The 11,884-nt window shown below is 44.0% G+C and overlaps 1 protein-coding gene across 1 annotated transcript in view; it reads right to left on the reverse strand.

Moving 5' to 3' along the window:
- The window catches only part of RSF1 (remodeling and spacing factor 1), a 60,659-nt gene extending 48,793 nt beyond the window's left edge, over positions 1–11,866 (reverse strand). The window contains exon 1 of the mRNA XM_009102705.4: positions 11,508–11,866. Coding sequence (XP_009100953.2) covers positions 11,508–11,712 — 205 coding nt within the window. The 5' untranslated portion in view covers positions 11,713–11,866. The remainder of the gene's footprint in view (positions 1–11,507) is intronic.
- Between the last annotated feature and the right edge of the window lie 18 nt (positions 11,867–11,884).

Consider the following 11,884-nt stretch of genomic DNA (forward strand, 5'->3'; position numbering starts at 1 on the left):
TCCTACTCCCATTTGTCCAAACTGCATTCAGAGACATCTACTAGCTTTGTGAACATGCTTCAGCATCTAGGACATAGTGCTTTTATTCCTTGACTTAAGACTACTCCTTCTGGTCTCCCTTTATTAAAGTCAGGTCTTCCAAAAGCTCCCTTGTTGCCATATCAATTTTTCTTACCTGCTGCTAAACTTTCTTAACCTTTATACACAGTGTTAACATGTTATTAGGAGGTCAGCTAATGGTGTCTGCTACAGATTTTGTATAAGCTAAAATATTCAGTTTAAACAATAATTTTGTCACTTAATGGAAGTGTCTTTTGTAAAGCAGGGCATTCACATGGCCACTTTATGCCAGCTTAAACTGGTTCCCTCTTAACTACCATTTCCAGGCAATACCGGGAGGGGGGTTAAGTGTTCCTTCTTGTTGTTGTTGCACCCATCACACACCTCTCCACCTCGGATGCTTTATTGCAATATATTGCTGATAACTACAAGAACACCACACTGGAGGCTCTGGGATAAAACTAAAATTTCCACACTTAATCATTCACTAATTAATACAGCTTTTGTGAACCATTGCAATTTGTTCTCAGGAGGAAACCTTTATAATCCTGCTAGTCATTAATACTAAAAGGCAATAAATGTGCCCTAGCACTGGTGCTCCTAGATAGCTGTAGATGAGTTGGAAAATAGCCAGGGCAGTACCAGAGGGACACTGAGTAGAGTAGGAAATAAAGTGTTTACTTACACACAAACCTAAACAACCTGTTTTATTCAGCATACTACTGGTTCAGGAGAACTGTTAGGATAGAAAAATGGTATAGCCCTAGACAACCAAAAAACCAGGCAGAGCTTCATGCTGATAAGCCCCATTTTCCTGGAAAAGAAGATTTTAGAGATCAGGGTAAGTAAGGTACAATTTGCTTCAAATATCTTGATAGCAAATATCTCCATTCTTCAAATATCAACCAAGCCTGTGAGTTCAAGGGTATAAGCAGCATTTTTCTCCAAAGTACTAAAAGACCTACATGATCATAATGAAAAGAAGATGAATACTAAAACAGCTGCTGAAACACAGGAATCTTGAAAAATGGGCCTCTTCTCACTTAGGAAAATTGTTTTCCCCAGACCACTAGACATCAACATGGTCAGAATTTCTACAGTAGTTCTGAGAAATTCTCTCCTGCTTGAGCTTTAAAAGCTTTGTTTAGCTCTTGGGGAAGAGATGAGAGACTGACAAACACTAGAGGCTACTAAGAAATATCTGTTAATGCTAAAATGTTAGTCGAGTTTTATAGATGAGTTGAAGCAAAGCAAAGTTCATTGATTTGGAGAAAAAAATGGAAGAGGAGAAAGGGTAATGAAATAGTGTAGAAAGATCAGCTTAGTGTAATGATCTGCCACAGACCTTGCTATTCCAGAACTGGAACACTATGCTCTTACTGCAAGGCTGGAGGACGTAAAAAAACATACACACCTTTTACAAGTTTTAATATTTCTCAATGGCTTAAACCTTTCACTGAACTCAAGAAACATCAACAGCCAACCATCAAACACATAGTAGCTCTGCCCCATCATCAGTGCTCAAGTGGGGAGTAATGAAGAGCCTGCAGCACACTGGGAGGGTGCTCCACAGCACTGCAGCCCACACAGGCAGCCTGGCAGTTCCCCCACCAGTGGATGGGTCCCTGCAGTGCACACTGCCTGCATTGGGAGATACTCCTGGAATGCAAGTTCAGCTCTCTCGCCAGCCATACTCCTGCTTTTCCTCCCAGAGGAGCACAACAGAGATTGTCCTAGGAGAATACCAGAGGACACTTGTTTCAACAATGGCAGATAACACAAAATCCTGAATACCTCTCTCAACCACCACCTGTCATGAACGTGGAGGAACACAGCTGGACCAAGAAGCACTGTATGGCCCAGAGAGAGACCTTGATATTAAAATGGGTACTTCCAAAGAACAACTGGTTTTGAGGCAGCAGTGAGAAAATAGCCACAGCATTCTTCATCAGGTTATCTATTCATTATCTTCCCATCATCTGCCCCTTCTTGACAGTTCAGTAGCTCCTGTCTTCTGCTTCACCCCACACAAAGGAATTCTTCCTGTCATTGTGATCAGGAATAGTCAGCATAGACTCATTAAATCATGCTTGACCAACCCAATAGGCTTCTACAATGAAACAACTAACTGGATGGATAAGGGGAAAGCAAAGGATATTGTGAACCGTGACTTTAGCAAGGATTTTGACACTGTCTCACAACATTCTCATAGACAAATTCAGGAAATGTGGACTGGATGAGTAGACAGCAAGGCAGAACAGCAGATCCCAAAGGGTCATAATCAGCAGCACGGGGTCTAGTTGGAAGCCTGTCACTAGCAGTGTTCCCCAAGGTTCTATACTGAGCCCAGTATCGTTTAACTTACCCATCAATGACTTGGATGAAGGGGCAGATTACTCTGCAGCAAGCTCACACAAAGCTGAGAGGAGTGGCCAACACCACAGAGGGCTGTGCAGCCCCACAGAAGGCCCCTGACATGTTGGAGAGATGGGCAGAGAGGAACTTTTGAAATTCAACAAGGGCAGATGCAGGATGCTGCACCTGGGAAAGAATAAACTTACAGAGCAGCACAGGCTGGGGACTGACCTGCTGGAAAGCAGCTCTGCTCGTTCCAAAGAACCCAGGGGGGCTGGTGGACAACAATCTGTCCATGAGACAGCAGTGCTCCTGTTGCTAAAAAGGCCAATGGTATCCTGGGATGCCTTAAGGAAAGCACTGCCAGCAGGGCAAGGGAGGTGATCCTGCCCCCCCACTCAGCCCTGGTAAGGCCACATCTGGAGTGCTGTGTCCAATTCTGGGCTCCTCAGTACAGGAGAGACATGGAGCTCCGGGAGCAAATCCAGTGGAGGGCTATGAAAATTATTTAGGGACTGGAGCATCTCTCTTAGAAGGAAAGGCTGAGACCTGTTTAGCTCTGAGAGGGGATCTCATCCATGTATGTAAGTATCCAAAGGGAGGGTGCCAAGAAGATGGATCCAGGTTCTCCTCAGTGGTGCCAAGCACTAGGACAAGACAATAGGCACAAAACAGATTCACAAGAAGTTCCACCTGATTATGAGAAAGAACTTTACTGTATAGATGACCATGCACTAGAACAGGCTGCCCAGAGAGGTTGTGGAGTTTCCCACTGGAGTTATTCAAGAACTCTGTGGATGCAATCCTGTGCAATGTGCTCTAGGATGACCCTGACTGAGCACAGAAGTTGGACCAGATGACCCACTGTTTTCCCTTCCAACCTGACCTGTTCTGTGATTCTGTAATCTAAATGTCAGCTTTGGAATGAGCTCAGAAGTGTATGTACCAAGGAGTGGGCACTAATAATTGTACATGTCTATCAGCTAACTGTTCTTACACTACACAATATAGTTTGAAGCAATCCCAAACAAGAGAAAAGAAGTTCATGGTAAGTGTTGAAAACTCAGGAAGACCCTGAGCTACAAACATGGGTGGAGAGAGAATATTCTGAGAAACTTTTAGAGCTTCTGCAAACCTCTGAAGTTGGCCAAGGCAAAATGCTGATGGATTGCTGGCTAAAACATAACTTCCACCTTACATGTGATAATGGGGTCACACACAACTCACCTTGATGTTTATGAAGTTCTCCAATACAAATGTACTATAGTACAGCACTGCCATGGAGCTTCTTTCTCTGAACACCATCTCACACCAGCCACAAGAATTTCCACCAATATTCCTGGTTTTTATACATTTGTCCTGAATAAGACTGACTTGAAAGTAGCATCAGAAGCTTTTCTTCTAGTTCTGTACCAAGGTGTGTTGGAATTCAATAAAGCCACCAACTGAAAGCATACCACTCTTCCTTGATGGAGACACATGCTCCAACAGAATCTGCATAAACCCTAGGAAGGCTGAGCTTTGCGAGAGGGCCTCAGATGCTCTGTAGCTCATCTACACTCATCTACCGCCTGAAGAGCAGTGTCCCAAGTTCCTTTTTTCCATTCCATATGGAATTCTGCCATGTCTTTCAGATGGGCAGTGCTACTGGCAAGAGACTGAACTGCTTCTCTCACCAGAAGTACAGTGTTTTCCTGGTTTCTATGCTGGATCGTGAGATGTGGAGTCTACCCAAAACTGCATTAACAGCATAAATATGAAAGGACACTGGGATGAGCTGACATGCCAGCTCAACACATGTAAAGGTGTGAAGCCTCCCCATGGAAAACTAACAAAATAGGAATAGATATGAGATAATTATTTCCAAGGTAAACTTCACTCCTTAAATGAACGATCTAAAAACATGTGTAGATATGGCACATTGACCTTAACATCAGATTAATCTACACTAACTGAAGTGTAGACCAGATAAGTTTATTCTGCATTAGAGACTTATTTGCCATGAAGTTGGTGCAAGAATGATCTGCTACTTACTTTCTCCAGATTTAACCCTGTAATGCTGTTTGAGGAAATCACCTCCAAGCCACTGGAGCCTACCTTCAACAAATGATTCTACTTGGTGTCTAGAAACATGAGTGTAGAGCCTCCATCACAGCAAAAAATGAAACAAGCACAGAAGAAATATACCAAGTTCTGAAGTTCACTAGCTATGTTTTTATTCTCCAGTAGTTAGCTGCCAAGTTAAAAATGCAGCATTTTATTAACAGGTGGTAGATTAATGGCTTTGACATAAATGTTCTGGTTCAGTCCCTAGATCCAGTAGGAAGGCACTATTATATACTTACATTCCACAAACACAGTCAGGTCAGCCTGCATAAAGGTGGTAACTACCTGACTGACTCAGAACAGCAGTTAAAATTTCTTATTCACTGGGTGTGAAAAGACATGAACACGGAGGCCTGCAGAGCAGATGAAAAGCTTTACCTCCTGATACAGTTTCAGGGCAGAAGAAAGCTTCTAATAAAATATAGCCACATACTTAATATGTTAATGAGAAAGATGCAGCAATATATAACGTGAGAATAAACTCCACCCACTCAGCACTACAGACACTACCAACATTTTATGTCAGAACTTGGCCAATTACATAAGAGGAAACCACATGAATTAATCCTTCTTCACTGAAGCCAGGTAAAAAAATCTTATGCACAATATCAATTATTAAATTTAAAGTGAAGCAATGTTTGACATTATTTCCATATCACATTTATCACCTACTTTTAATACTAACCAATCTTCTGTGGATATTACTCCATCTTCTGTGGAGTTACTGCAACATATCACAACTTTACCTAAGAGTCACATCAACCCCTGTACCTTCTGATCAATAGCACACAAACACTCTTGATTATCAAACATTAAATACAAGAAAAAAAAAATCAATCACATTAACAGAACACCCTTTCATTACCTTTATCACTGGGAACACAGCTCATCTTGAGCTCGAGAGTCTGTCAAGCTCCCGGTCATTAGATAGAGCTGTCTTTGCTTGTTATAACAAACAGCTACAAAGTTTCAGGTATCTTTCTCCTTTATATATATTCAACAGCAGTTTAAGCAAGTGTTAATAGTTAACTTCTTCAGAGAATGGTTAAGAACCCTTAAGCTTAACATTGCATTGCTTTCCAGAAGTATTGGAATGACAAAAAAACACAGGCATAACCTACTGCAAACAAATTGTTTCAATATCCAAATTAATTTGAAAAAATGTTTTAGATGTATAGAAGAATCAAGAAAAACACAGCATCTTACAAAATAGAACTTACTGCTTTAGTAGTAAGTTCTGATTCCCCAAAGACTTTTTTTTCAGGTCTATGATGTAGTAACAGGTACTGTCTATAAATGGTTTGCACAGATTTTCCATAAGCTGCCTGCCCTTAACCTAAGTTCTCATTATAAAGACAGAAAAGGGGAGAAAATATCCAAAAAAATGAACCTCCCACCAGGCATTTGCACCTCAACATGTCTTTCTTTAAATCATTTAGAGCCCGGTCAACACGTGCTGAGTGGTTTTATTACAACACTCCAAACAAACATAACACATTCACACTGTAATTAAGTAACAATCTTCCAGGCTAGGTCAGTCTGTCAGGGTCACTGCCAAGAGTCAAAAGTGATTAAGAAGTTTGAGTGGCAGTGAGAGTATGGAAGAGTGCTTCAGATTGGAAAACCACACAAAACTCACTTGCTATTTTCAAGACCACCTTTAGCATGTCTTCACCAACAAGACTGTGATGCAATTTTACTGAAAGCACATACAAAGCATGTGTATTTGTGACCATTTCAATGAAGAACAAATCAAATGCCACACTGCTAAGAAAAGCCTGCAAAAATCAATGAGCTAATGCAGCCTAGCACACTTTGGAAGACGCCGTTCACCTCCGGGAGAGGTTCTCCCATTCACTCACCAGGGAACCTGGCAAACCCGCAAGTGTTTTGCGTAGCCATGTGTAAAATTAGATTTCTGTTGTGCAAGCTAACATTCTACTAATATTTTCATTCACAAGAGACCAAGTGCTTAATTAACATTTATACCAATTCTCAAGCTATTTACCGACACAAAGGAGGTGGTGACTTGATAGCATGGTTCCTTAAACACAGCCGTATACACAAATATAGTTTTTGCTCCCCTCTACCACATTTTTTACTATGTAAATTTGCAACTTCTCTTCTACTGCAAGTAGTAACTGTCTCAAAAAAAAAAAAAAGCAACAACAAAAAAACAACCCAAGGGAAAAAACCAACTAAACAAAAAAATCCCAAGCAAACAAAAAAGCCACTACAGCACATGTTTGTAAGAACAAGAACAAGTATTGCTTTCCTGTGATAATTTGTTCCAGTTTGCAGTTTTGCCTTTGGAAGCAAGCAGAGGCAAAGGAGATGCAGTACCATAGCATAATGTAGAATGATCTGTAGCAATACTTTAGTTTTGCATCTCAAAGTACAGCAATGAGGTTGTAATGACAGCTCTCAGCCACCAGAAATTCCACCTAAAATCATACACTGGGTTCCTGTGGTGGACTTGGAGTTAATAGTTTTCATAGTAGCTGGTATGGGGCTTTGTTTTGAATTTGTACTCAAAACAGTGTTGATCATCCTAGAATGGCTTGGGTTGAAAGGGACCTTAAGGATCATCTAATTCCAACCCCCTGCCATGGGCAGGGACACCTCCCACTAGACCAGCTTATTCAGAGCCCCATCCAACCTGGCCTCAAACACTTCCAGGGAATGGAGCAGCCACAGCTTCACCGGGCACCCTGTGCCCGTGAACACCAAGTTGCTTTTGTCATTGCTGAGCAGGGCTCATACAGAGCCAAAGCTTTTGCTGCTCCTCACAGACCACATCAGTGAGGGGGCTGGAGGTCTACAAGGAGTTGGAAGGGGACACTGAAGGCAGGACAGCTGACCCCAAATGACCCTAGGGATATCCAGCCTATATGGTGTCATGATCAGCATGTAAAGCTGGGGCTAGAAGAAAGACTAGAACATTGATAACCATGGCATTTGTCTTCCCAAGCCACCCTTACACATGATGGAGCCCTGCTGTCCTGGAGTTGAGCACCTGCCTGCCCATGGCAAGTGGTGTACAAATTCCTCATTTTGCTTTCCCTAATAAACTGCCTGTCTCAACGCACTGTTTTGGTCACTTTTATCCTTCCAATTCTCTCCCCCATCCCACCAGGGGACAGTGAGTGAGTGGCCACACAGGGCTGAGCTTCCAACTGGGGTTAAATCACAGTAGTTGCATTTTAATAAACCCTACAAAAAACAATTTACTTCTGGAGGCATAAAAACTAGCAAATTTTGCGAGTTAACACTGTCACCATCTTGACAGACACTCAACTTTACTTCTTCCGAAGTTATTCAAGAGTGTCAAAACTGCAACACTGTACTTAAAGCAAGAATAAGCACCCATAAAGGCAAGATAATTATTCTTCATAAAATAAAATCTTCACCAGATAACTATAGTTCATATTTCATTTTTTGAATGGTTGCAACTTTTAAATGAGCCACTAGCCAGAAAAATTAAGCTATTTTATCACAGAGCTTTTATAAGTAGCAGACTAATTCCAGATCTATTCAAGTGAGGGGTGAAATCAACACTATACATTCTTACTTTCCCAATCAAGTATGTTTTACATTACCCACTAAATCCCATCTATGTACAGCTGGTTAAAGCATCTAACATGCTACTAATACAGGTTAATTTGATATCTCAATTAGTCAGACTACTATTGAAAACTATTCATACAGAGCACTGCTGTCCTTACTATTTGCCTTGAAACTCTCAGTTAAGGAGAAGTCATACAGTGAAGTTCAAGTTTTGTTATTCATGTGATAACAAAAATCTAAAAAGCCTCTAAGAAATAACTGATAGCTTCCTAGCTGTCAGCATCTGCTCAGCATCCCTTCCTGTACAGAAAGGTTATACCTTGCTTTTTTAAAAATGAGCAAGTACTTTGTTCTAATTGTTAGCAGGAAAGAAAATATGACTGTTATACAACTACTGAACAATGTCCAAACTTAAGCTCCTTGTTCTCCTTGGGGATCCTGATATAAAGGAAGTAACTTCTGCTAGCATCTCCCAAGAGTGACTCTTCAGACAAGACAATATAGGTCATGCTTAAAAAAAAAAAAAAAACACAAAAAAAATACACAAAAAACCCCACAAAACAAAAAAAAACCAACAAAAATAAAAACACAAACCCCCCCACGTTTTTAAACTGCTGAGCATCAAAACATTTTTAAAGATAAAGAAACCCTCAAACTACTGATTCCCTTACTTGATTGCAAAAGTAATATGAAGATGAGTTACAAATAGGTTTTATGTCACAGTTGAGATTTAAAACTTGCTCCAGTTTCTAAAAAATTCAGGAGAAAGAACCCAACACTTTGAGGTTCCATAAATATTTCTTTAGATTTTATTATGTCACTGCAAATCCACTGTCAAGCAATGCTGGTATCAAAAGTGAAACTAACTGTACATTGCAAACTGAAATCAAAATCCTTTTGCATTCCAAGGAAAACTACATACAGTTGTAAATTACAGATATTCAGCAATAAAAGAATCCCTTCAGTTTTCCATCATGTTTCCATGTTTAGCAACTTTATAACTTGTACCTTTAAAAACACCACCTTGAGGGCTACTTGAAGTAAAAATCATATAGAGAAACCTAGTCACTGCAGCCATTTTCCCAAAAAAAAAAAAAAATTACACCAGTAATAATGTGCACCACAGCCCAAGACCACAGACCAAGCCCAACAAGTTGGTTTTATCAAAGAAAAAGATATCAAGACATCCACCAACTATCAGACAAAACATCAAGAATTAAACAAGTTTGTTTTTCACACCTCCACTCTTTCTTTTTTAGAGATGAGAATTATCTCTACAATTACACCAGCTACACCAGGCACAAGCAAAGAACCCCAGTACTTCAGACATTACATTTCCAGAAGCTGCATTCACTCCCATTTGGGGGGAATACTCTAAAGCAGGGAAAATAACCTGTCCCTTGCCAAACAGGAAGGGTGATACATAGAAGAGTATGTGACAAGTATCCAATCGAGCATACTCCATAACACAAGTAATTTGAAATCTTTTCAGAAATGAATCAGGCAGTAAACACTACCCTGCTGACAATCCCCATGACGAAATTAAAAGTCAGCAGAAATTATGGCGTTTGAGCTTTTAATAAAATGCATCTTTGTAAAACACAGGCCACTATCTCACCCTTTCAGTTTAACTTATTTTGCAGTTCACATACCTAAATTACTCTTACATATCCACTCACTTCATGCAACACAGTAAGAACATTAAGTTTTCTTCACGAACACCACTTTAAAATTACTGTTTTCGCTAAAAATTCAAACTTTTAAATGTGTGAGTGGTTTTTATTAATAAGTTCTGCAACAGTTTAACAAAACAACATTTTTTCTAAACGGTTTCTCAAAAACGAGATAGTCCCTTATATAACATAAGAGGTACAGAAGTGGTGGGGAACTGAATCTAAACATAAGTTTTCCACAAAGCTAACCCTGTTTTAAGAATTTTGTAAATTTCAGTTGTCTCTTTCATATTGATAGACAACACGAGGAGGAAACACATTAATCATATTTCATTCTGTTTCAACAGTGGCTGATGTGAATTCACAGACAGGACACCTGCACTTAGCAAAATACAACTTCCTTTATATGAGGAAACACCTCCACGCCGATTTAATCGCATAACTCCCCCTTCCCCGCCCCAGACAGGGTGGGCTTGGTGGGGAAGGAGGCGAGAGCGAGCGCGTTTTGGGGAAAAAGCAGGGGCTGTCGGAGCAAAAGCAGCCCCGAGCCGGGCTTCTCCAGCAGCAGGAAGTTTCCAAGGGGCCGTGCCGAGCATGCGCCATGAGCTGCACGGGCTCCCTATGTGGCAAGAGTGCAGAGGCAACAACCAAACGAATAACAGAGACAAGAGATCAAGAGCAACAAGCTCCCTCCCCTCTGTATTCCTGCGGCCGCCTCCACACAGCCCTCCTTCCCCAGGCTGCTCTCTTGGCCCGGGCCCTCCCGCATCCATCGCGGGCAGCTGGGATTAGAGAGTCTGGCAACCAAACCTGCTACCGGAGAGGGAGGAGAGCGAGAGCAGCTCGAAAGCAAACAGCGGAGTGCATAACCTATGCCTCCACCTCGCACGTCTCAGGTGGCGGCGGGGGAGCAGCAGCGAGCACACAGCTTGTCCCCCACGCAACTGGAAGAGGGGATGGGGGAGGAGGAGGGGGGAGAAAAGAGGGATGGAGGTGGCACACAATGGCTGTCTGTGTTTGTGGGGAGGAGACGGCCCACAACAGCAGCCGGGGGGGGGGGGGGGGGGGCTCAGGGCTTCTCCGTGACCCCCATTCCTCATCCCAGATACACCGAGGTGAAGGGTGGCGGGGGGGGGATATCACTGGGGATCGGGACATTCCCATGTGTTTGTACATGTGTGTGCGTGCGTGCCCTTCTTGTTTCGGGGGTGAGGTAAAAATGGGCAGAGATATTGGGGGGAGGGGGGGAAGAGGCTGTGAAGCGCCCCCCAAGCTGTGGGGAAGGGAGGAGGTGGAAGAGAGACCGGCTATCAGCGCCAAGCTGAACGAAAATAGTTATTTCGTCTTATGCCTGTTTTCTGCAAGGAGTCCCACCCGCACAGCGCTCGGGAACGAACCCAGGGAAACGAGGGGGGGAGGGAGGGACGGAGGGGGGTCACAGGCGGCACTGAGAGGGAGGAGAAGGGAAGGGCAAGTCCCCCACCTCTTTCCCGAGCCCGCCGCAGGGGCAAGCAGCTCTCCCCCCAATATACACACACAAATAGCTGCTCCCCCTCAAAAAAATAGGGAAGAGGGCTCCCCTCCCCCCGGGAATCCCAGGCCCCTCCTCTCCCTCGGCGCGCTCCACCCCCGGGGCCGGGAGGAGGCGGGGGGGGGGACAGCCCTGGCCCCCCCCGTCCGCCCCCCGGGCCCCCCTCAGCCGGCCGCCCGGAGCGGGCGGGAGGGAGAGCTATGGGACTCGCTTACCCTGGTCTCCGGGCTCCTGCGGCGGTTGCAGGACGCGCTCCAGCTCGGGGAAGGGCAGCTCGGGCAGGTCCAGCAGGGCCCCGTAGCGCTCGAGGAAGGAGCAGACAACGGCGAAGTTGGGCCAGGAGCCCGGGCAGCGCGGGCCCGCCGGGGCAGGGGGCGGCGGAGATGGGGCCGGAGGAGCCGCCGCCGCCGCCGCCGCCATCTTGGACCTGGGGATGGAGAAGGAGCTGGGGAGGGGGAGGGAGGAGGGGGCGCTGCCGGGCCGGGCCGCCACTATCCCACAATGCACCGGGGGGACGATGAAGGCAGGGGAGGGCAGGGGGCGGCGGCCAGAGCGGCGCGAGCCGGCTCCCCTCCGCCGCGCGCGGCGAGGG

Source organism: Serinus canaria, chromosome 1 (genome assembly GCF_022539315.1).
Source record: "Serinus canaria isolate serCan28SL12 chromosome 1, serCan2020, whole genome shotgun sequence".
NCBI lineage: Eukaryota > Metazoa > Chordata > Aves > Passeriformes > Fringillidae > Serinus > Serinus canaria.